The 25,943-nt window shown below is 38.0% G+C and overlaps 3 protein-coding genes and 3 long non-coding RNA genes across 23 annotated transcripts in view; 4 read left to right on the top strand and 2 right to left on the bottom strand.

Annotated features, from left to right (window-relative positions):
• Positions 1 to 25,943, bottom strand: part of LOC113656997 (butyrophilin subfamily 2 member A2-like) — a 251,138-nt gene that overhangs the window by 166,340 nt on the left and 58,855 nt on the right. For 5 of the 7 annotated variants that reach the window (XM_047813734.1, XM_047813828.1, XM_047813817.1 and 2 more), the window contains 3 exons: positions 25,652 to 25,678; positions 24,528 to 24,554; positions 22,947 to 23,595 (listed from right to left, as the gene is read on the bottom strand). The exons of the other annotated variants lie outside the window; for them this stretch is intronic. In XM_047813734.1, the coding sequence (XP_047669690.1) occupies positions 23,048 to 23,595; positions 24,528 to 24,554; positions 25,652 to 25,678 (602 nt within the window). In that variant the 3' untranslated portion in view covers positions 22,947 to 23,047. Of the gene's footprint in view, positions 1 to 22,946; positions 23,596 to 24,527; positions 24,555 to 25,651; positions 25,679 to 25,943 lie in introns of those variants that run through there. 7 annotated transcript variants of the gene reach the window in all.
• The window catches only part of LOC113661210 (butyrophilin subfamily 1 member A1-like), a 322,944-nt gene that overhangs the window by 56,953 nt on the left and 240,048 nt on the right, over positions 1 to 25,943 (top strand). The window lies entirely within an intron of this gene.
• On the top strand, positions 916 to 4,262 carry LOC125141484. Its single transcript, XR_007140873.1, has 3 exons — positions 916 to 2,110; positions 3,209 to 3,235; positions 4,168 to 4,262. It is a non-coding gene; the product is annotated as an uncharacterized LOC125141484 (long non-coding RNA).
• On the bottom strand, positions 2,302 to 4,085 carry LOC125141438. The gene is made up of 2 exons (XR_007140806.1): positions 3,314 to 4,085; positions 2,302 to 2,789 (listed from the first exon to the last, which is right to left on the bottom strand). It is a non-coding gene; the product is annotated as an uncharacterized LOC125141438 (long non-coding RNA).
• On the top strand, positions 7,305 to 13,356 carry LOC113657003. The gene is made up of 5 exons (XM_047814341.1): positions 7,305 to 7,377; positions 8,935 to 9,231; positions 11,152 to 11,445; positions 11,813 to 11,943; positions 12,297 to 13,356. The coding sequence occupies exons 1-5, from the start codon at positions 7,314 to 7,316 to the stop codon at positions 12,378 to 12,380; spliced, it is 870 nt and encodes a 289-aa protein (XP_047670297.1). The 5' UTR covers positions 7,305 to 7,313; the 3' UTR covers positions 12,381 to 13,356.
• On the top strand, positions 23,678 to 25,926 carry LOC125141432. Its single transcript, XR_007140800.1, has 2 exons — positions 23,678 to 24,449; positions 24,973 to 25,926. It is a non-coding gene; the product is annotated as an uncharacterized LOC125141432 (long non-coding RNA).

Genomic DNA, 25,943 nt, shown 5'->3' on the forward strand with positions numbered 1-25,943 from the left:
CCCTAGAGATGGTTGTGCGTGAAAATCCCAGTAGATCAGCAGTTTCTGAAATACTCAGACCAGCCCGTCTGGCACCAACAACCATGCCACGTTCAAAGTCACTTAAATCACCTTTCTTCCCCATTCTGACGCTTGGTTTGAACTACAGCAGATCATCTTGACCATGTCTACATGCCTAAATGCATTGAGTTGCTGCCATGTGATTGGATGATTAGAAATTTGCGTTCACGAGCAGTTGGACAGGTGTACCTAATAAAGTGGCCAGTGAGTGTAGGGCAAAAAATGTGTTCACCTGCCTTCTGTGAGGGTTATTAATGATATCTACTTCTTACAAGGTCATGGAACTGAATGGTCAGTACATTTGTACACATTTTAATGGAGCTCGAGTCTAATACAGATTTTATCTATAAAGTACAAATACCAGACTAATGAATGATTTTAATGTAATTAAGATATAATAATAAATATATTTACTTTTATGAGGTTGTTCCTACAGGACAAGTTGGTTTAGGATAACTTTTTCACACAGTGAATGAAATTATCTTTAAAATAATAAATTTACTCATATTTGTTTGTCAAATTATATTTTGTTTAAAGATATGAAAGTGTTATATGTGACGTGCAAAAACAGAGGACTCAGTAACGGGGCAAATATTTCCCCTGTATGTAAGTTAGTGGGTTACATTATTTTGTAGAATAATATTGCATGTAGGTGAGCACAATGTCTTAGTCACCACATTTCTGCTGTCAGCTCCTCAACTATATCTGACTAATAAGTGTAATATTAATATTTAATGATACAGAGGCTGGAAGATGTTAATTATACCTGAACTTCTTAACTACTTTATTAGTGTCTGAATCACTGTGAGATGAGATCATGAGTTTCTGTCATCAGCACTGCTTGTTATACTGCTGCTTTAATGCTGAGATTTCACCAGGAGAGACTGTGGTTATAAGAAATCTGATGGTGAATGAGCTACACCTTTACCTTTACTGCTGAGCTACATCTACATCATAGGCAGTTGCAATATTTTTCCTCCTTAAAAATAGGTTTAGTTGAGTGTAAACACTGACTACAGCTTACTAGTATAATTTTAGTTGAATTTTCTATTACATTTCCAGATTTCTGACATTTTAACAGGGGTGTATGAACTTTTTATTTCCATTGTATGAGCAGAAAATTACAATCCATAATCTACAGCCATTGTAATGGCAGATGATCCACTAGAGCAGGAGTCTTCAATCTTATACACAAAGGTCTGGTGTGGCTGCAGTCTTTTAAAGCAGACAAATAAGAGGCATTGCTTGATATCTGAGACTGGATATGAGCTGATTAATGTGGAGTCAGTTGTGTCTGAAAGCCTGCAGCCACATCAACACTGTGGGTAAGATTGAAGAGCCCTGCACTAGTGACACAAAATACAGATATAACTGTGTAGAGGTAGTTTATGTACAGATAAATGCTGCTACAAATAAATCACTACTAAACTGAACAGAGAAACAGATCTGATCTACTCAAAATATTACTGGAAATTATTTATTTAATTTTATTAAATTCATTAAGCATTTGGTATATCAGAACAATATTATAGGAATCTGCAATGAAATTCCATTAATGTTTATAAATCAATTCATGATCAGAAAGAAAAGAAAGAAAGAAAGAAAGAAAGAAAGAAAGGGTAACATCATTTTAAGGCCACCTGCATCGTGCTTTTAAAATACATTCATAAGCATAGCATAAATATTTTATAAAGCAGTGTCAAATTTCTTTGTCAAATACAATTTTGTTTGAAGACATGACTATTATATGTGACATGCAAAAACAGAGGACTCAGTAACAGGGCAAATAATTCCTCTTTATGCAAGTTAGTGGATTACATTATTTTGTAGAATGATATTATTATGATAATCATAATTGAATATACAAATAATTCACTACAGAACTGAACGAAAGAAACAAATCGGATCAATCTAAATCTGTTTTCTACACACACTTTTTGAACAGAAAATAATAATAAGGTATTAAACAGTATCTATGGAGTATCTAAGTAAATCTCTAATATTAATATTTTTCTCTTTTCAGAACTGCAGAGACTGAGTGTGGAATACGGTAATTACACCTGATTTTGTGAAAATTTTGGATTTTCTGTTATTGTAATATTTACAGTTCCCTCCAAATGTGTTAGATTGTAAAGTCAATTACATTTTGCTCTACACTGAACACTGGTTTGAGATCAACATGTGAACATTCAACAATAGATCTGTCAGCAACGCGGGGATAAAACAGACCCAAATGCAGGATAGTGTAAAATAAACAGGTTTTAATAACTAAAAACATGAAACAAAGACACAGACACGACTTCAGACGACAACCAAAGACACCAGAGGATTCTGAACTGCTCGAGGCAACACGGCACAGTTAAATAGACAAGACACATGAGGAACAGTTGTGCAGAGACGGGGAGGAGTAAACAAGTGCGGGGCAGACACGTGACAGGGAACAAAAACAAGAACACGTGGCCAAAGTCCGGGCTGAGTCCTGACAAGATCAGATTTTCATCCTCCTGACATTTACAGCTAGATGTGTTAAACAACTCAGAAAATGGCACCTTTTGTCTGAACCTGTGTCTTTTCAAGTGATAGAAATGATTGAAATGTGACTGATACGTGTTCCTTGTTGCCCAAAAGTGCCCTGTTAATCACACAGTACTGAATGTTTTCTCTTGATCTGAGCTCCGTGTTTCTCCTCTGAAGCATTGGGTTTAGCCAGTGCAACAATTTGGGAGGATCTGAAAAAAAGAAAGAAATGTGACAATGCTAGTCGATGACAAACATTGTGAGAGCTGTGAAGAAAAAACCCCAAAACAGCATTCAGTAACATCACAAACAACCTCCAAAGCAAACCCAAAACACTGCCAGCAAAACACTGGACTTAATCAGGGGCAAAAGTGGAAGGTTTTATATTGGCCAAGTCAAAAAGCAAACCTTAACCAAACTGAGCAGCATTTCACCTCCATTTCACACCCAAAACTAACAATAACTGAAAGAAGCTGCAATACAAGTATTGAAAGCATCACAAAAGAAAAATGCAGCAAATGAAATAAAAAAAGAAAATTTCAGTCATTTTTGTACATTGGTGTATATATTATGATGTGTTTAATGTGACTTTATTTGGACTATATTGTCATTAAACTACATGTTTTCACAGAGTTATTAAAGAAGAAGCAGTATGCAGGTAAGAATAATTCTTTACAGTTAAATGCCCCAGATTAAAACCATCCTAAGTGTAATAATACAGCACAGAACTACCCACTTTTAGGGCTTTTGTTGCCCCACATTGCTACCACATGCTCCTCTGCTTTCAGGTGCGAATCCACACAGGATGCAAAACAAACCTAGAGACAGAGACATAAGCAGGTCAAAGTCACAGCACAAACCTCATAACACAAGCAGGTAGCAACAGGTAGCCAAAGTACAATAATAGTCCACCAGCGCAGGTCTTTAATCCACCATGGTCACTATCTATAAACAGGAAATAATCCACACACGGGAAATAATCCACGGGGAAAATGGGAGAGCAAAAATAGCAAAAAACCCCAAAAAACTAACAGAAAAAGCGCCAGAGCCGAAAAGCAAAAGAAAGCGCAGCAGCAAAAAGAGCAGGACTGAGAAATAACTAGAACAGGAGGACGGTGAGAAAAGTCACAGATCACGACGTAACTGTAGAGAGATCATCTGGTGAAAATCACGCAGAAACACTTAAATAGCGCTGCCGGGATTCAGAGGCTGCTGACCGGTAAGTGACGTCACCAATGAGCGCCGCAAACTGGAACTCCGGAGGAATCCGCTGACATCAAGTCAATATTCACATCTATTTTTTCACTGTTCACTAATTCACATTCAATATGTCAGTGTTTCAACATAGAAAAGTCAAGTTTATCGTCCGTGTTACTCAGTGTTAGGTAAAGACAATCGAGCCTGGAACATGTTGTACAGTTTTGTGTCCTGACATTAAATAAACACACAAAGGTTTTAGTCCAAATTACAGACTTGGAGTAAATCACTGTTCTTTCCCCTTCACTGTTCAGCTTTATGATTGGATTGAATTCAGATGATGATTTAATATTTTTACCTGTTTACTCACATCACACACTGTGTTTCTCTCAGTGGATGTGACTCTGGATCCTGATACAGCTCATCCATTTCTCATCCTGTCTGCTGATGGAAAAGAAGTGACATGTGGAGACAGATGGCAGAATCTCCCTGATACACCACAGAGGTTTAATATATGGCCCTGTGTTCTGGGAAAGCAGAGTTTCTCTACAGGGAGATTTTATTATGAGGTGCAGGTCAGAGGGAAAACTGACTGGAGATTAGGAGTCGTGAGAGAGAACATTAACAGGAAGTGGAGGATTACACTGAAACCTCAGAATGGATTCTGGACTGTGGAACTGAGGAATGAGAATCAGTATAAGGCTCTTGCTGATCCTGATGTCCCCCTCACACTGAGAGAGAAGGTGGAGGTTGTGGGGGTGTTTGTGGATTATGAGGAGGGTCTGGTCTCCTTTTATGATGTAAAGTCCAGATCTCATATCTACTCTTTCACTGGTCAGTCTTTCACTGAGAAACTCTATCCATACTTCTGTCCTTGGTATAATTATGGAGGTACAAATTCAGCACCACTGATCATCTCTCCTGTATTTAAGACTGAATGAATTTTCACCTCACAAATATAATCATCTATTAAATGTTGAGAATAAAAATAAAAACTTTACTTTTTTAGTTAAATTTTAGAAACACATTTTCCCTTTTAAAATGCTGTACAGATTATTTTAATACCTGGTTTTAATTGTAATCCTAAAGTCTGATTTTATGATTATTTGACATTATGGTTGTGGAACTTTGTCATTACAAATCACATATAAATAAAGATCATTTACAGTTTACTCTGATTTTTACTGTAGAATTTAATTTGATCAATAAAATGTGAGCAGGATTTAAATGTCCACAAGCACGAGAAGTGACACTGTGACACGAGAGTGTTAGAGCTCTGGCTCCCTCTGGTGGTGATAAAGTGCAAGTGGAACTGTTACTATCTAATACTACTACTACTACTAAATAATAATAATAATAATAATAATAATAATAATAATAATAATAATAATAATAATAATAATAATAATAATAATAATAATAATAATGGTAAACAACATAGATCATAGTGATTTTTGTATCAGGCCACACAATTTTTAGATGAAAAAATACTGAAAATATATAAACGTAATGTGACGTGTTTCTTATTACCCAGATGTGTCCTGTTAGATTGGTCATTTAAATAATAAATAGTTCTGAACATCTACACTTGGTTTTAGTCTCCAGTTTTACTTGTGAAGACTGAATGTGTTGTTAAAAAGGAAAACATTTTATATTTCTCATCTTTGACAGACTCTATTATATTATAATTGTTGATTCACTGTGTTCTCTGTGTTAATGAAATGATTTAATAAAATTTGACAAGGCAGTGGGCCACTCTGTATATCTCTCTGTTAAAATACTCAAATGAATAAAATTACTTTTATTTTGTCACTGATGTGTACAAAATAATGTAAAAGAATATACGACTTAGATAGTTAGATAGTTTACATGAAATATAAATTTCTTATCAAAACATGTGATTTCAGTTTTTATGCTAAACTAGTTTGAATTATGTAAAGTAAGCACATATAAAATGTTCCATATTAATGTAAATGATGTAAATACATTGATATCTTTTTAGTCATCTGACAAACTATTATTGCTGTATTAATTGTTGGCTGCTGCAGAATTCCACTGGCTTGGGTTTGTTCCTTTGTTTCTCCCAAGAGAGAGGCAGAGAGGCAGATACAGATGCTGGAAGCTGGTAATTATACCTGATCTTCTGAATGAGTAGAAGATATAATAACAATGTTCAGATGTATAACATTGCATAGCTAGATGTGATTCATGGGCAGAAGCAATATTTTTCTAGCTTAAAAATAGGTTTTCTTGAATGTAAACAATGACTGCAGTTTACCAATAAAATTTCAGCTGATAACTTATACAACCCGAATTCCGAAAAAGTAGGTTTTTTAAATTACATTAAAAATTAAGACTTTCAAATCATATGCGCTATTTTAGTCACAATAGAACATGGATAACATAACAAATGTTTAAAAAGAAAAAAATTACACTTTAATCCATTAAATGAGCTCATTTCAAATTCGATGGTCTCAAAAAGATGACATGAGGTAATTAATGCCTGAAAAGCAAGAAATTTTATAAATATTAGCTGGGAGAACATCTAGCAGTTAAGTTAATTGATATTAAGCCTGTAACATGATTAGCTATAAAAGGGATGTCTTAGAGAGGCAGAGTCTCTCAGAATTAAAGATAGGCAGAGATTCTCTAATCTGTGAAAGTGTGAAATACTTAAAAACAATGTTCCCCAACATCAGATTGCAAAGGCTTTGCAAATCTCATCATCTACAGTGATTAACATTGAAGGATTCAGAGAAACTGGAGAAATCTCTGTGCTTAAGGGACAAAGCCAAAGGCCTTTATTGTGGGCTTCGGGCCCTCAGACGACATTGCATCACTCATCGGCATGATTGTTTCAAAGACATTACTAAATGGGCCCAGGAATATTTCCAGAAACCACTGTGAGTAAACACAATGTACCTTGCCAACTAAAGCTCTGTAATGCAAAAAGGAGGCCATATGTAAACATGGTCCAGAAGCGCCATCGTGTCCTTGTGGAAACTGCCCCACGGGTATTCTGGTCACGTCACATGTAGCCCCGCCCCCAAAACAAGCGAAATCAAAAATTTGTACAACATGGACATGTGACATATCAAAACACTCAGCACAATAAGGGGAACTGCCCCACGTTATTCTGGTCACGTCACATGCTCATGTCCACTCACCTCCAAAAGTATTGGCACCCTAGCGGTCCAGTAGCTTTCACAATCTTTCTGTCCACTCGCCTCCAAAATGCACCGGCCTTTGCGAATACTTGCACCGTCAAAGCCAACATCAAAGTTTGTCGCGACGAACTTTACAAATCTAGTTACATATTGTCCTTATTTCTTATGCTCTCCCATTGAAGTTACTGTGTTTGCAGTAGGTACCTGATTATTTCCTCACCATTTCTCACTTGTGCAGTGTTTCAGGTGATGATGTGTTCAGTGTTTCAGGTGATGATGTGTTCAGTGCTTCAGGTGATGATGTGTTCAGTGTTTCAGGTGATGATGTGTTCAGTGTTTCAGGTGATGATGTGTGCAGTGTTTCAGGTGAAGATGTGTACCAGCTGCATTGTTCCTCACCACCTCTTTCTTTTCCTCATCCTCATGTTCATCACAGGTGAGTGTGATCTCAGTGTCACTGCTCACACTGGACTCAGTTAGTCCCTCTGACAGTCTTACACACGTCTATTAAACAGGGTTTAGGATTCATTTCATTCACGTTTATGAGTTAATTTTTGTTCAGAGCATCAACGTGAAAATTCTTACTGCAGAGATTTTGTTTGCTGAATGTCATAGCATCATTAAATTAAATTTAATAGGTTTCATTATATTACATGTATTATGTTCTGTTAAAGAGCATCATGGTCCGAGCTAGACTTCATCTGGAATTATTATTATAACAAACTATTTTAGAAGGAGCTCGTTCATCCAGCAGGGTCTCTATAGATCATCATACAGACCAGGAAATGCAGGAGGCGGCACAGAGAACGTAGGCAAAAGTAGGGATGTTGTGCAGGACTACAGGAAAGGCTAAAGAGAGCAGCACATAAACCTGCACTGCCCAGCATCCTCTTCACAAACTCCTAATAAACGGGTAACAAAACAGAAAAACTGGAGCTGATCATGTTGGGGGGAAAACAGTGAAATTCTTCATTAAGTTCATTAAGCAGTTGTACAATGAACCTGAATTTGTTTGCTAAAATATTGTGTCGTGCTGCTGAGTGTCAGGATTGGAAAAGTGTTCATAAACTGTGTTATGAAGAACCTCAGAATTTAACTGTAAGCCTGTTAAATTCTTACTTGCAAATTAACTGAAATATGTAATTTATATAGCTTTAATAAACCTAACTAGCTCACCCTAAATCTGCAAGAACAATCTAGCTAGCTGAGGCTAGCACAATAATCCCTGACGGATCTGCGCTGATCCCTGACAATGAAATGTCCCAGAGGGACATTCAGAACTGTAACCTCCTGTGTTTCACTCATATAGGGATGAACCCAGCGGTATCAGTAGGTTTTTATTTTTTTGCACAGGCCTGTGTAATGGTTCAATGACCCAATTTTTTGTTCAACAGGAAAAATTTCAAATTGTACCTCTTCTCAGTGGAAGAAACCATAAATAAACAAGAATGCATGTTTTTTTTTGTTTTTATGTCATTTCCATGCAATGAATAAACACGGTCATAACGGCAGGCAATTTGGAAAAACAGCCCTGATATGTAAATGAGGGAGAAATAATTAAATCTAAAGCTACACAAAAAGAACAAGACTGTAATAAAAGGTAAAAAAATCCAGTTCACTTTTTTTATATTAAAAATAAATCATCTTGTGTATTTTTATGCAGATTTGTGACATCATTAATTAATTAGTAAATAAATATTTAACAGTTTTGAGGTTGATTAACAGATTTGTGCAAAAAAAAATGTATGTATTTTTATATTAGTTTAGTTTCGTGTTTTTAAAATGTCCACAAGGGTTAAGATCATTACCACCTTCATTTTATATTTATCTCATGTTTATTTCACTTTTTGCATCTTTTTTTTTATAACAATCTTAACTTTATTTCACAAGAAGCATGTGTATGTGACAAAATGTGTTTGAGATGATTTTAATATAATTATATGTACATGTATAGATTTATATTTTATTCTGTTTATCTGCTTTTCTCTTTCAGTTCCTGTATCAGCTGTCACTACTGTAAAGGTGGAGTTTAATCAGACTGCTGCTCTGCCCTGTAATCGGAGATGTTTTCGTCATGTCACATGGACTCTGTTCAATAACCAAAGTAATATAGTGGCTCAGTGTGATCAGACATCCTGCTGGCTAGCAGAAGGATTTAAAATCTCCCATAATCAGTATCTGAAGAGAGATCTGACCCTCACCATCCCTGTAGCTGATGACAGTAAGAGGAACATATACACGTGTTGGTGTGATGGCAAAGACGTTAATGATGTGCGTCTCAGCATCAGGTGTAAGTGTGTTTACAGCTCTATAGTTTATAAACTCTCACTGATTTAGGTTTAGTGTGTTATATTTATGTAACCAGTACATTGGATTCACATTAAAGAAAAGGAGAACAATATGTACGAGGTCTGAGATCACCAAACAATTAAAATAGCAATTTATCTTGATGTCTGGAGTCCCGGGTTCGGGGTCTCACACCAAAAAAATAGATAAGAATTGTGTGTCTGCACTTATATGAAATCTAGCCTTAGTATAACTGCTTGAATAAAAGCACGAACATCAAAATTAACCAAAATGAATAATGTATTTACTAACTTTATTTTTTACTTTGAAACTGTATTGCAGGTTAACTTTCTTGTTCTGGTCAAATTTAACAAAGAAAAACATTTTTTTTTAAAGGAGCACAATTTACCCATTTAACAATAAGAGATATTATTTAATATTTCCAATAACAACAAAAGAAAATAGAAATATCCCAAACAGTCCATGGATAAATGTATAAATACCAAAGTTCCCAGTTGAGGTAACGTTGAAGAAAACAAACTGTAGTTACAGTCCTGTGGGGGTGCAGTCCATCCGAATAGATTCCAGAGTAACACGTCCTTATCGACCCGAATCCAAATCAATAACACCGTGATGAAACAGACCCAGCTCATAGAAAACACATTGCTAAACCTAACGCAATGAAACAGTTCAGTACATACAGTACATGTATTTTACACGACTCTCTTTGGCTCTCAACGAAGGCGGTCGCATTTTCTCTCCCTCTCCTCCCCTTACTTTGCCTGCTTTGCTTCTTTTGTCTCATCTATTGTCTTATACTTTGAGAGACTCTCTCCTCACTGCTCTCCAAACTAAAATATAATTGATTTCATAAACTGGTCTCTCAATGCAATTGACACCATCTTCTCGACGAGAAGCTTGGGTTCGGGGGAACCTGACTGGCCTGCCGGAACGTTCGCAGCTGGTTATACGATGGACGCGTGGGAGAAGTGGTGGGTCGTGTGTCTGGTGCCTCTTTCCGTGGAGGACATTGAACAAGGCAGGAACGTTCGCAGCTGGCTTGACCCCTAATAATAATAAGAAAACTAACGATAACAATAGGTGTCTACGCCCCTTCGGGGCTTGACCCCTAATAAATATAGCTGCAAGCAGCGATACCGGTGTCAAGACAATCAGATGCGCTCAGAACAGGTCGCTGATGAACCATACCAAGTTTAGTAGCGATATGGCATTGTTTTTAAAATCTCGAAAAATGGAGACCAGAATGGACTAGTCGTGTAAATTGGAATGCGTCTACTCGCCCCAAGACCAAACAATCCCAATCTTATCTGCTTTCGGCTCCCATTAACCAGCACTGGCCTTGGCCAAGGCCGCTGTTGGAACAACAACTGATGCTGATTGTTGTCTCTCTCTAGGACCTAATCAAGGTTGTCTCCATGGCAAATTGCTGTGTATCGCTATGACAATCTTGCGGACTGAGACACCAAGACTGGATGCTGGGAGCAACGACTCTCCAGGCCTACACTTTTACATACATACATACACACACATAGTCTGGGGGTTGTTTTTTTTCTCCTCCCTTCCCTCATGTTATACTGTATTTCTTTTCAATTCCCTGTCCTCCTGTCCTGTCAAAACAACACCCCCCCCTTGTCATATTGTATGTTTGGACAGGTTGATGGCTAATTTCACGGTACTTGTGACCAGTGACAATAGAGGCTACTACTACTACTACTACTAAACATGTTATGCATTAGATAGAAAAAGAAAAAAAAAACCTACATATGTATATAAGTGCAAATAAGAAACACTTATTCTAAGTATGATAAATAGTGACAGATTTATTGGATAAATCGATTCAATTATTCGAGTGGGTTACATTTACATCCAGTTAAAATTCAGTCTGGTGTTTTTTTCTCCTCAGCCATCATCTCATCAGTTCAGGTGAAGCCTGGTGCAGATCTACAGCTGAATTTGCACATATCAGACCAAGTGGAGGTGATCTTTAAACACAGAAATTCAACAGATCCACATGGTGTACAGATCTGCAGTGTGTATAAAAGCTCACTAAACTGTACAGCTGAATACACACAGAGAACATCACTCACTAACACACTTCTTACACTGAGAGGAGTAAAGAGGACTGATGATGGAGATTACATCGTCACAGACACGGAGTATAACGAGAAACTTCATAATTACTCAGTAACAGTAAGAGGTACGTATTCAGTGTGATTTGTGTCTGTGTGTAAAATTCAACAGTCTGATATTGGTCAGAAATCATCATGAACATTCAGTTAATATAATAAAATAAAACTTAAAGTTGCTCTGAAACTCGACCGTATGAGAACCTGTCATTAAATTCTACATTTTCTACACACAGGTTTGTTTACTAGTAAATAAATTCTCCTGCAGATGATTTACAAATAAATAAATGTTTAAAACTAACACTGTAAATGAGGCCCAGTGGGTGTGTTATTGGTGTTCAGTTAATCACTAATAAACACTGACTGTGTGTGTGTGTGTGTGTGTGTGTGTGTGTGTGTGTGTGTGTGTGTGTGTGTGTGTGTGTGTGTGGAGTACAGATCAGAACAAAGATCAGGAGTGTGATCTACCAGTGTGGGCGATCATCCTGATAGCGGTGCTTCTGGTTGCTGCACTGATTGTGATAATCCTGATCCTGAGGATTATATATCACTGTAACCGAAGAGGTGATGTAAGTAACAGAGACATGCAGCACTGTGACATCAGAGATCACATGACTGTGTGCTGTAATAAACTCCACATCACCCTGATTAGACATCACTCAGTTACTACATGGACACTTCCACAGAACAAATATAATGATCAGCTACTGTATAATAACTAAATAAATGTCTTCCAGTCTCACACTGACAACTAAACCCTCTATAGGTTCTTTATAAATAAAGACTTTGACCTGAATTTATCTTCAATTTTATTCATCAGCCTTTGAGGAGATTGAATTTACTGAACCTTAGGATTTACAGCTAGGGATTAATATTAATATATAATGTAATAATGCATATATACATATTATTTCTTCTACAGTATATTGTACAGAGGCCCAAGAATGGAGCAGGAGAACTTCAGAGCTTTAATGGCACAATAAAAATGAACCTAATGGAGAACTGATGATAAGACAGAGTGAGAACGAAAGTGACGAGTAGTAACAGAGGGAAGAGACTTGTAACTACTGTACATACAGCATGATGCTGGAACAATGAGAGATCAAAACTCAAATGGGAGCACAGGAATAAATGACATGTATCTGGATCTACAGCTTTCTCCGTCCCTTTGTGCTTCACAACAACTGAAGAACATGACCTGACTACAGAATCTGCTCAGATCCTCACACAAGTTGTCAGGTCTAGACCAGACTACTGCAGATCTCTTTTGGAATCAGACCCTGGTTTAGATGTCCACACCTACACACCACATCATCAAGCCTTCAAACTCATGGCTTATATACTCTGTCCTTCTCTGGGATCTGCTTCAGTCCTGGTTCCTCAGAAGTGTGATGTGTGTCCACTGTGGGAAAATAATCTTAAGTCATTGTTTTATTTCCTTTTAGTTCTAATATTTTTTGTGGATCATGCTGAAGCCAAATCGAGTTACAATGCATGTTAAATTCAAACTTTACATTAGTTTTGTGGTTCCTGTATCTCATTAATATGAAAGGAAAGGGCAAGGTAACTCAGGGTATCATCTGTCCCTTTGTGACATCTGTCTCATTGTTTAAGGTCAAGAAGGAATGCCAAGCGTTTGAGGTGAATTCATTCCTATGATAATGAAGGGGTCTGAGAAAGACTGTTGTGTTAGATGGTTACAGCACTGGACCTCTCTCTCCATCCCCTCTGTTCTATACACCACCCCATTTTTTGCACTTACACTAATTCTGGACTGTCACTGTCACTCTGGACTTGCACAGCACGATGCCACTTTATACACCATATACACTATTTACACACCATACTTCACCTGAACACTTTAAGGACAATCTATAAAAACCATACATATTTATATTTATTTCTGTATATGTATATACATTATCTCTCCATTTCTCCATCTATAGTTTCATATTTTTACATAGTCTTTATATAGTTTTCTTATATAGTTTATACTTCTTTTATTATTCTATTATTATTTTATCTATTTGCTTTTTTATACCTTTATTCTTATAATAAAGACAGTTGCATAAAGCATTTCACTGCATGTCGTACCCTGTATGTATGTGTATGTGACAAATAAAATTTGATTTGATTTTGATTTGTTAATGGGATTATTAAGGGCAGGTGAAAATCCAGGATCTGGTGTGGGGATGTTACATCCTTTCATGCTTTGATTGTCACCGGAGGGTTTTGTCTCTATCTGATGGGACCGCCCCCAATAATGTGTATATTTACAATGAATTACAACTTAGTTAGACTTGATGACTGCAGCACCCGTGCTAGTACACTCTGTGAATAGATATGTTAGGCTTGGAGTAACTGCCATATTATTATTTATAGGCCTCCTAAATACACCCCAACTTTTGTTGATGAATTCACAGAACTTTTATCAACAATCTCCTCTGAATTTGATTATTTTGTTATTGCTGGAGATTTCAACATTCATATAGACAATGCAGAAAACAATACTGCAATTGAACTGTTAAATGTTTTAAACACTTTCGATCTGACCCAGCACGTGTAAGGTCCTACACACAATAGGGGACACACTCTTGATCTGCTCATTAGCAAGGGTCTAAACATTCCATCCACTGTTATCAAGGATGAAGCGCTATCTGACCATTTCTGTGTTTACTTTGATTTATTGATCTGTCCTGCCACTGATGCTAGATCTGTCTGTCAAAAAAAGGTTCATAAATGAAGACACCAGTGAGGTATTTATGAATGCTATATCAATGTTGCCAAACATATCAGCAGAGTCTGTTGATGTTCTCCTTGAAAATTTTAACTTAAAATTTAAAGATGTTATTGATGGTATAGCTCCAGTAAAGGTCAGGATGATCACTGGCAGACGTAAAGCACCTTGGAGAAACACAACAGCGGTACAGAGCATGAAAAGAACATGCAGAAAAGCTGAACGTATGTGGCGGAAAACAAAACTTGAAGTACATTATAGCATCTATAAGGACAATCTTCGTGCTTTCAATGTAGAACTAGGCACAGCTAGACAGATCTTCTTCTCAAACATTATACACAACAACATAAACAACATTCACACTCTTTTTGCTACTGTAGAGACACTAACAAACCCCCCAAATCAAGCTTCTAGTGAAATGCTCTCTGACAACAAATGCAATGAGTTTGCAACCTTTTTCTCTGAGAAAATCAGTAATATCAGAATGGCAATCAATACGGCCTCATATTGTAATGTGGTCAGTCAGACCTCACTACAACAACCTCAAAAATTTGTCATTTTCTCAGAATTTGACATAATTGATATAAAAACCCTGGAAGAAACAGTACAACATCTTAAAGCATCAACTTGCAGCCTTGACACCCCCCCCCCCCCCACATCCTTTCTCAAAAAGGTAACTGCTTAGAAATTGACCTCTTAAAAATAGTAAATACCTCTCTGCTCACAGGCACTTTTCCAGAGTCTCTAAAAACGGCAGTTGTTAAGCCTCTCCTAAAAAAGAGTAACCTAGACAAAACCATACTTAGCTACAGACCGATCTCTAACCTTCCTTTTATAGGCAAGATCATTGAAAAGGTTGTTTTCAATCAGCTGAACAAATTCTTAAACTCAAATGGCTACCTGGACAATTTTCAATCTGGTTTCCCCCAGCATCATAGCACAGAGACAGTGCTCATAAAGATAATAAATGATATTCGCTTAAACTCTGATTCGGGTAAAATATCAGTGCTGGTGCTACTACTGTAGATCTTAGTGCTGCCTTTGACACGGTAGATCACACCATACTCTTACATAGACTGGAAAACTGGGTAGGGCTTTCTGGGATGGTCCTCAAATGGTTTAAATCATACCTAAAAGGGAGAGGTTACTATGTGAACATAGGTAACCATAAATCTGAGTGGACATCCATGACATGTGGAGTCCCACAGGGCTCAATTCTTGCACCGCTTCTCTTTAATTTGTATATGCTCCCAATTGGTCAAATAATGAAAAAGAACCAAATTGCTTACCACAGCTATGCAGATGACACCCAGATATACTTAGCCCTGTCCCCTAATGACTACAGCCCCATTGACTCTCTGTGTAAGTGCATTGATGAAATTAACAGTTGGATGCGTCAAAACTTCCTTCAGTTAAACAAAGACAAAACCGAAGTCATTGTATTCTGAAATAAAGATGAAACTCTCGAGGTTAACACACAACTTGAGTCTAAAGACACAAAATAAAGTCAGAAATCTTGGTTTAATTTTAGAGTCTGACCTTAATTTCAGTAGTCATGTGAAAGCGATAAGCAAATCAGCTTACTACCATCTCAGAAATATAGCCAGAATTAGATGTTTTGTCTCAAGGCAGGACTTAGAGAAACTTGTTCATGCTTTCATCACCAGCAGGGTGGATTATTGCAATGGACTCCTTACTGGGATCCCCAAAAAGACTATTAGACAGCTGCAGCTCATACAGAACGCTGCTGCCAGAATTCTGACCAGAACCAAAACATCTGAGCACATCACTCCAGTCCTCAGGTCCTTACACTGGCATCCAGTTACATTTAGAATAGATTTTAAAGTATTGTTACTGGTTTATAAATCACTTCATGGCTTAGGACCGAAATACATTACAGATATACTAACTGAATATAAACCAAGCAGACGACTCAGATAATTAGGATCAGGTCAGTTAGAGATACCAAGGGTTCACTCAAAACAAGGTGCATCAGCATTTAGTTATTACGCCACCTAGAGGTGGGATCAGCTTCCAGAAGAGATCAGATGTGCTTCAACAGTAGACACTTTTAAATCAAGATTAAAAACACATCTGTTTAACTCTGCATTTACTGAATGAGCGCTGTGCTGCTTCACACTGACTGTGCTGCTTCACACTGACTGTGCTGCTTCACACTGACTGTGCTGCTTCACACTGACTGTGCTGCTTCACACTGACTGTGCTGCTTCACACTGACTGTGCTGCTTCACCCTGACTGTGCTGCTTCACCCTGACTGTGCTGCTTCACCCTGACTGTGCTGCTTCACCCTGACTGTGCCGCTTCACCCTGACTGTGCTGCTTCACACTGACTGTGCTGCTTCACCCTGATTGTGCTGCTTCACACTGACTGCACTTTTTATCCAAATCACGTTTACTCCTGTTTTATTCTTTTTTAACATATTTTAAACTGTTTTTATTAAAATCACATTTATTTTCTTTAATTGTTATTTATTTTTGTTATGACTTTATCGTGTTTCTTATTTTTCATATATATTTCTTTTTCTCTTTTATAAACTGTTTTCTAATTTCTATGTAAAGCACTTTGAATGACCTCTGTGTATGAAATGTGCTATACAAATATATTTGCCTTGCCTTGCCTAAAGCAGCTCACTCTACAGAGACAGCCCTTTTGGATGTCTCTGAGAAGCTACATACTGCTATATCAGCCAAACTGTCATCGGTCCTTATCCTCCTTGACCTTTCAGCAGCGTTTGATACGGTCAACCACAAGACTCTCTTATCCACCTTCAAGAGTCTTGGGATTTGCAGATCAGCTTGAGAATGGTTAGCCTCCTACCTGGAAGGATGTTCATATCAGGTAACATGGAGGGGAGTGACATCTGCTCCACGCAGACTCTCCACTGGCGTTACACAGGGCTCAGTACTTGGTCCTCCTCTTTTCTCCCTGTATACTCACTCTCTTGGTGAAGTTATTTCATCACATGGGTTCTCTTACCACTGCTATGCTGATGATACACAACTTATCTTCTCTTTTCCACCCTCAGATGCCACAGCTCCTGACCTGATCTCAGCATGTCTGGCAGAAATTTCATCATGGATGACTGCTCATCAGTTAAAGCTTAATCTTAGCAAAACTGAAATGCTCTTCAACCCAGGTGATTCATCCCCATGTCATGATCTTACTATATCCTTGCACAACGATCTGATCTCCCCTTCAGCCACAGCTCGCAACCTTGGGGTAACCATGGACAATCAACTGTCATTTTCCTCTTATGTTGCTAATGTGACTCGCTCATGTCGGTTTCTTCTCTACAACATTAGAAGGATTCGGCCATTTTTGTCCACACAGACTGCTCAGGTACTTGTTCAGTCTCTTGTCATTTTTAGACTCGATTACTGCAACAGACTGCTGGCTGGTCTACCTATGAACGCAATCCGTCCTCTGCAAATGATCCAAAATGCAGCTGCCCGGCTTGTTTTCAACCTGCCAAAGTTCTCGCATACCACCCCGCTGCTACGATCCCTCCACTGGCTCCTGTAGCTGAACACATCAGATTCAAAACACTGATGCTGGCCTACAAAGCCAAAAATGGACCAGCTCCATTGTTTTGGAAAATATTGCCCCAGTGAAGAAAGGGAAGCGTCTAAAAGTAAGGGAACAACTGGTCTAGCACCGCCTAGTTCAGTTCACTACCAATTTTGATTCAAATAGTACGACGGCTATAAATCATATTATGCTTTGTGTGTGGGCTTAAAAAAATCTTGATTTTCTAAGCTTTAATACAAACCTAAGTTTAACCGTGTATTTAGAGGATTTAATGCTTAAAAGCTATAACGAATTTTTCACGCTCATGCCCTAGTTTTTCTCATGCCCTTCATTTTCCGTCTTGTGCCGTGGACGGCACAGTGGTCACATACATTATTATTATTTTCTAATCAGGAATTATGTGTGTAGAAACCAGATTTAAGTTGATCTGATTTGTTTATTTGTTCAGTTCAGTCGTGATTTTTTTACAGCAGCATTTACGTATAATCTCACTACCATTTACAAGCACAATTGGTGTATTATATTGAATGATGGCGGCACCTGCACACGCAGCAGCTTCTCTAGCTTGACTTTATATTTGCATTTGGTGTCCTTGGATGTCCTTGTGTATTACTATAGATGTAGACTTGGTTTTTAGTTATAAATGTGGAAAATATTTGTATTTATTTATAATCTCTCTCTCTCTCTCTCTCTCTCTCTCTCTCTCTCTCTCTCTCTCTCTCTCTCACACACACACACACACACACACACACACACACACACACACACACACACACACACACAGCATTTCATAAAGAACATAAAATGGATGACAGATATAATAATAAAAAACCTGTAGACGTAAAAGATTACCAGTCAAATATGGTGACTGGTTATTTCTAAAATTATTTCAAAATGAAATTGTCTGGTTATCAGAGTGAACTAATAAAATGTCCTAATAAACTAATAAAATGTTCATTATTGCTATGCAAAAAACGTAGCTAAATAAAAAAGTAAATGACAAAATCATTTAATCGTTTTTTCAAAATCAATCATTTTTTGTCACCTGAACACTATTTGTTTGTTTGTTTACAGAAGTTGAAGTAAAGATGACACAATTGGACCTGATAAATGAAAACATAGAACTGAAGGATGGTCTTAGAGCTTGCAATCTTGCTCCCCCCACTAGCTCGCCGAGGCACGGGTTTGGCCGCGGTGCGTCGGGGGATGCTGTTCGGCCCTTCAGCTCAGCGGTGGACTTCGCTCGGCCCTTCAGCTCAGATGCGGACGTCGCTCGGCCCTCTCCGGCTGCGCCGCCGTGTGCCTTGCTCCCCCCACCTGCCTCGCCGTGTGCCTTTGCTCACCTCGCCTACCTCGCCGTGGTCCTTGCTCCCCCCACTAGCCTCTAACCTTGCCGGGTTTTGGCGCTTCGGGAGTGCCTTGGGGTGGGGGTGGGGGGGGGGGGGTTCTGTCAGGGATCAGCGCAGATCCGTCAGGGATCAGCGCAGACTTATGGCCATGTGCGTTTGTGTTTGTTTGTGTCACATGATTGAGGTCTGCTCCTCCCGGTCATCACACCTGTTCCCCATTTTTTGTGATTGTCCCTGTCTGTATATATGTGAGCCACATTGCCTAAGGCAGCGCGGCTTCATTAATAGTGTAGTTTGGTTTATGTTTGTCTTCCTCCTGTATTAAACCCCTTTCATTTGAAGCTATCCTGCGTACGGGTCTGTTTCCAAGCCACCTGCGTCCAGGTTCTGACATCCATAAACAAAAATGAACAAAGCTTAGTCGGAGCAGTTGTGATGGAGCAGCCGACCGCACCGGGACCAACTTGGAAGAATATTTCTGTATAAATCCTTACTGCAGATAAACTATCAGTTTCAAACAGTATAACTATAGAAATTCCTGACATTCCTGAGGCTCAGCATCCTGACAGCGGATAAGTGCTGCTCTTATCTGCATTGATCAGGAACAAACACATCTGTTAAAAAAATCCTAGTGTTTATATTCAACAGAACACAAAGGCATACAGACCTCCTAAAGATCACAACCTCAAGACTCAATGTTTTATGAGTACAACATTAAAGACATTGTCATGGATAAGGGCTTCTGCCAAATACTGTAAATGTCATAGCACTGAAAGTCCTTGTGCTGCACAAACAGTCCCTATAACTGTTATAACTGTTATCTGAACAACGTTTAGATAGTTACATCTAAGCTGGTTAAATATGTCCTCAGTAGGAACATGACCCAGTTATCTAGCCTCAGCTAGCTAGATTGTTCTTGCAGATTTAGGGTGAGCTAGTTAGGTTTATTAAAGCTATATAAATTACATTTTTCAGTTACTTTGCAAGTAAGAATTTAACAGGCTTACAGTTAAATTCTGAGGTTCTTCATTAATAATACAGTTTATGAACACTTTTCCAATCCTGACACTCAGCAGCATAACACAATATTTTAGCAAACAAATTCAGGTTCATTGTACAACTGTTTAATGAACTTAAGGAATAATTTAACTGCCCCCCCCCCCCCCCAACATGATCAGCTCCAGTTTTTCTGTTTTGTTGCCCATTTATTAGGAGTTTGTGAAGAGGATGCTGGGCAGTGCAGGTTTATGTGCTGCTCTCTTTAGCCTTTCCTGTAGTCCTGCACAACATCCCTACTTTTGCCTACGTTCTCTGTGCCGCCTCCTGCATTTCCTGGTCTGTATGATGATCTATAGAGACCCTGCTGGATGAACGAGCTCCTTCTAAAATAGTTTGTTATAATAATAATTCCAGATGAAGTCTAGCTCGGACCATGATGCTCTTTAACAGAACATAATGAATCTAATATAATGAAACCTATTAAATTAAATTTAATGATGCTATGACATTCACATCATCACCTGAAACACTGAACACATCATCACCTGAAACACTGCACACATCATCACCTGAAACACTGCACACATCATCACCTGAAACACTGCACACATCATCACCTGAAACACTGCACACATCATCACCTGAAACACTGCACACATCATCACCTGAAACACTGCACAGGTGAGAAATGGTGAGGAAATAATCAGGTACCTACTGCAAACACAGTAACTTCAATGGAAGAGCATAAGAAATAAGGACAACATGTAACTAGATTTGTAAAGTTTGTCGCGACAAACTTTGATGTTGGCTTTGACGGTGCAAGTATTCGCAAAGGCCGGTGCATTTTGGAGGCGAGTGGACAGAAAGATTGTGAAAGCTACTGGACCGTTAGGGTGCCAATACTTTTGGAGGTGAGCGGACATGAGCATGTGACGTGACCAGAATAACCGTGGGGCAGTTCCCCTTATTGTGCTGAGTGTTTTGATATGTCACATGTCCATGTTGTGCAAATTTCTAATCTTCACGTGATGTCACGTGACGTGGCCAGAATACCCGTAGGGCAGTTCCCCTCACTGTGCTGAGTGTTTTGATATGTCACATGTCCATGTTGTACAAATTTTTGATTTCGCTTGTTTTGGGGGCGGGGCTACATGTGACGTTACCAGAATACCCGTGGGGCAGTTTCCACAAGGACACGATGGCGCTTCTGGACCATGTTCACATATGGCCTCCTTTTTGCATTACAGAGCTTTAGTTGGCAAGGTACATTGTGTTTACTCACAGTGGTTTCTGGAAATATTCCTGGGCCCATTTAGTAATGTCTTTGAAACAATCATGCGATGAGTGATGCAATGTCGTCTGAGGGCCCGAAGCCCACAATAAAGGCCTTTGGCTTCGTCCCTTAAGCACAGAGATTTCTCCAGTTTCTCTGAATCCTTCAATGTTAATCACTGTAGATGATGAGATTTACAAAGCCTTTGCAATCTGATGTTGGGGAACATTGTTTTTAAGTATTTCACACTTTCACAGGTTAGAGAATCTCTGCCTATCTTTAATTCTGAGAGACTCTGCCTCTCTAAGACATCCCTTTTATAGCTAATCATGTTACAGGCCTAATATCAATTAACTTAACTGCTAGATTTTCTCCCAGCTAATATTTATAAAATGTCTTGCTTTTCAGCCATTAATTACCTCATGTCATCTTTTTTTGAGACCATCAAATTTGAAATGAGCTCATTTAATGGATTAAAGTGTAATTTTTTTCTTTTTAAACATTTGTTGTTATCCATGTTCTATTGTGAATAAAATAGCGCATATGATTTGAAAGTCTTAATTTTTAATGTAATTTAAAAAACCTACTTTTTCGGAATTCTGGTTGTATAAGTTATCAGCTGAAATTTTATTGGTAAACTGCAGTCATTGTTTACATTCAAGAGAACCTATTTTTAAGCTAGAAAAATATTGCTTCTGCCCATGAATCACATCTAGCTATGCAATGTTATACATCTGAACATTGTTATTATATCTTCTACTCATTCAGAAGATCAGGTATAATTACCAGCTTCCAGCATCTGTATCTGCCTCTCTGCCTCTCTCTTGGGAGCAACAAAGGATCAAACCCAAGCCAGTGGAATTCTGCAGCAGCCAACAATTAATACAGCAATAATAGTTTGTCAGATGACATCCTCACAAGATGTCAATGTATTTACATCATTTACATTAATATGGAACATTTTATATGTGCTTACTTTACATAATTCAAACTAGTTTAGCATAAAAACTGAAATCACATTTTTTGATAAGAAATTTATATTTCATGTAAACTATCTAACTATCTAAGTCGTATATTCTTTTACATTATTTTGTACACATCAGTGACATTAAAAGTAATTTTATTCATTTGAGTATTTTAACAGAGAGATATACAGAGTGTCCCACTGCCTTGTCAAATTTTATTAAATCATTTCATTAACACACAGAACACAGTGAATCAACAATTATAATATAATAGAGTCTGTCAAAGATGAGATATAAAATGTTTTCCTTTTTAACAACACATTCAGTCTTCACAAGTAAAACTGGAGACTAAAACCAAGTGTAGATGTTCAGAACTATTTATTATTTAAATGACCAATCTAACAGGACACATCTGGGTAATAAGAAACACGTCACATTACATTTATATATTTTCAGTATTTTTTTTCATCTAAACTCTCGTGTCACAGTGTCACTTCTCGTGCTTGTGGACATTTAAATCCTGCTCACATTTTATTGATCAAATTAAATTCTACAGTAAAAAATCAGAGTAAACTGTAAATGATCTTTATTTATATGTGATTTGTAATGACAAAGTTCCACAAGCATAATGTCACAATCATAACAAACAGTCTTTAGGATTACAATTAAAACCAGGTATTAAAATAATCTATACAACATTTTAAAAGGGAAAATGTGTTTCTAAATTTTAACTAAAAAAGTAAAATGTTTCTTTTTATTCTCAACATTTAATAGATGATTATATTTGTGAGGTGAAAATTCATTCAGTCTTAAATACAGGAGAGATGATCAGTGGTGCTGAATTTTTACCTCCATAATTTAAACCAGGATAGAAGTATGGATAGAGTTTCTCAGTGAAAGACTGACCAGTGAAAGAGTAGATATGAGATCTGGACTTTACATCATAAAAGGAGACCAGACCCTCCTCATAATCCACAAACACCCCCACAACCTCCACCTTCTCTCTCAGTGTGAGGGGGACAGGGGGATCAGCAAGAGCCTCATACTGATTCTCATTCCTCAGTTCCATAGTCCAGAATCCATTCTGAGGTTTCAGTGTAATCCACCCCTTCCTGTTAATGTTCTCTCTCACGACTCCTAATGTCCAGTGAGTTTTCCCTCTGACCTGCACCTCATAATAAAATCTCCCTGTAGAGAAACTCTGATTTCCCAGAACACAGGGCCATGGATCAAACCTCTGTGGTGTATCAGGGAGATTCTGTTCTTCATCTCCACGTGTCACTTCTTTTCCATCAGCAGACAGGATGAGTTTGGGATGAGCTGTATCAGGATCCAGAGTCACATCCACTGAGAGAAACACAGTGTGTGATGTGAGTAAACAGGTAAAAATATTAAATCATCATCTGAATTCAATCCAATCATAAAGCTGAACAGTGAAGGGGAAAGAACAGTGATTTACTCCAAGTCTGTAATTTGGACTAAAACCTTTGTGTGTTTATTTAATGTCAGGACACAAAACTGTACAACATGTTCCAGGCTCGATTGTCTTTACCTAACACTGAGTAACACGGACGATAAACTTGACTTTTCTATGTTGAAACACTGACATATTGAATGTGAATTAGTGAACAGTGAAAAAATAGATGTGAATATTGACTTGATGTCAGCGGATTCCTCCGGAGTTCCAGTTTGCGGCGCTCATTGGTGACGTCACTTACCGGTCAGCAGCCTCTGAATCCCGGCAGCGCTATTTAAGTGTTTCTGCGTGATTTTCACCAGATGATCTCTCTACAGTTACGTCGTGATCTGTGACTTTTCTCACCGTCCTCCTGTTCTAGTTATTTCTCAGTCCTGCTCTTTTTGCTGCTGCGCTTTCTTTTGCTTTTCGGCTCTGGCGCTTTTTCTGTTAGTTTTTTGGGGTTTTTTGCTATTTTTGCTCTCCCATTTTCCCCGTGGATTATTTCCCGTGTGTGGATTATTTCCTGTTTATAGATAGTGACCATGGTGGATTAAAGACCTGCGCTGGTGGACTATTATTGTACTTTGGCTACCTGTTGCTACCTGCTTGTGTTATGAGGTTTGTGCTGTGACTTTGACCTGCTTATGTCTCTGTCTCTAGGTTTGTTTTGCATCCTGTGTGGATTCGCACCTGAAAGCAGAGGAGCATGTGGTAGCAATGTGGGGCAACAAAAGCCCTAAAAGTGGGTAGTTCTGTGCTGTATTATTACACTTAGGATGGTTTTAATCTGGGGCATTTAACTGTAAAGAATTATTCTTACCTGCATACTTCTTCTTCTTTAATAACTCTGTGAAAACATGTAGTTTAATGACAATATAGTCCAAATAAAGTAACATTAAACACATCATAATATATACACCAATGTACACAAATGACTGAAATTTTCTTTTTTTATTTCATTTGCTGCATTTTTCTTTTGTGATGCTTTCAATACTTGTATTGCATCTTCTTTCAGTTATTGTTAGTTTTGGGTGTGAAATGGAGGTGAAATGCTGCTCAGTTTGGTTAAGGTTTGCTTTTTGACTTGGCCAATATAAAACCTTCCACTTTTGCCCCTGATTAAGTCCAGTGTTTTGCTGGCAGTGTTTTGGGTTTGCTTTGGAGGTTGTTTGTGATGTTACTGAATGCTGTTTTGGGGTTTTTCTTCACAGCTCTCACAATGTTTGTCATCAACTACCATCGTCACATTTCTTTCTTTTTTTCAGATCCTCCCAAATTGTTGCACTGGCTAAACCCAATGCTTCAGAGGAGAAACACGGAGCTCAGATCAAGAGAAAACATTCAGTACTGTGTGATTAACAGGGCACTTTTGGGCAACAAGGAACACGTATCAGTCAAATTTCAATCATTTCTATCACTTGAAAAGACACAGGTTCAGACAAAAGGTGCCATTTTCTGAGTTGTTTAACACCTCTAGCTGTAAATGTCAGGAGGATGAAAATCTGATCTTGTCAGGACTCAGCCCGGACTTTGGCCACGTGTTCTTGTTTTTGTTCCCTGTCACGTGTCTGCCCCGCACTTGTTTACTCCTCCCCGTCTCTGCACAACTGTTCCTCATGTGTCTTGTCTATTTAACTGTGCCGTGTTGCCTCGAGCAGTTCAGAATCCTCTGGTGTCTTTGGTTGTCGTCTGAAGTCGTGTCTGTGTCTTTGTTTCATGTTTTTAGTTATTAAAACCTGTTTATTTTACACTATCCTGCATTTGGGTCTGTTTTATCCCCGCGTTGCTGACAGATCTATTGTTGAATGTTCACATGTTGATCTCAAACCAGTGTTCAGTGTAGAGCAAAAAGTAATTGACTTTACAACCCAACACATTTGGAGGGAACTGTAAATATTACAATAACAGAAAATCCAAAATTTTCACAAAATCAGGTGTAATTACCGTATTCCACACTCAGTCTCTGCAGTTCTGAAAAGAGAAAAATATTAATATTAGAGATTTACTTAGATACTCCATAGATACTGTTTAATAGCTTATTATTATTTTCTATTCAAAAAGTGTGTGTAGAAAACAGATTTAGATTGATCTGATTTGTTTCTTTCGTTCAGTTCTGTAGTGAATTATTTGTATATTCAATTATGATTATCATAATAATATTATTCTACAAAATAATGTAATCCACTAACTTGCATAAAGAGGAATTATTTGCCCCGTTACTGAGTCCTCTGTTTTT

Source organism: Tachysurus fulvidraco, chromosome 1 (genome assembly GCF_022655615.1).
Source record: "Tachysurus fulvidraco isolate hzauxx_2018 chromosome 1, HZAU_PFXX_2.0, whole genome shotgun sequence".
NCBI lineage: Eukaryota > Metazoa > Chordata > Actinopteri > Siluriformes > Bagridae > Tachysurus > Tachysurus fulvidraco.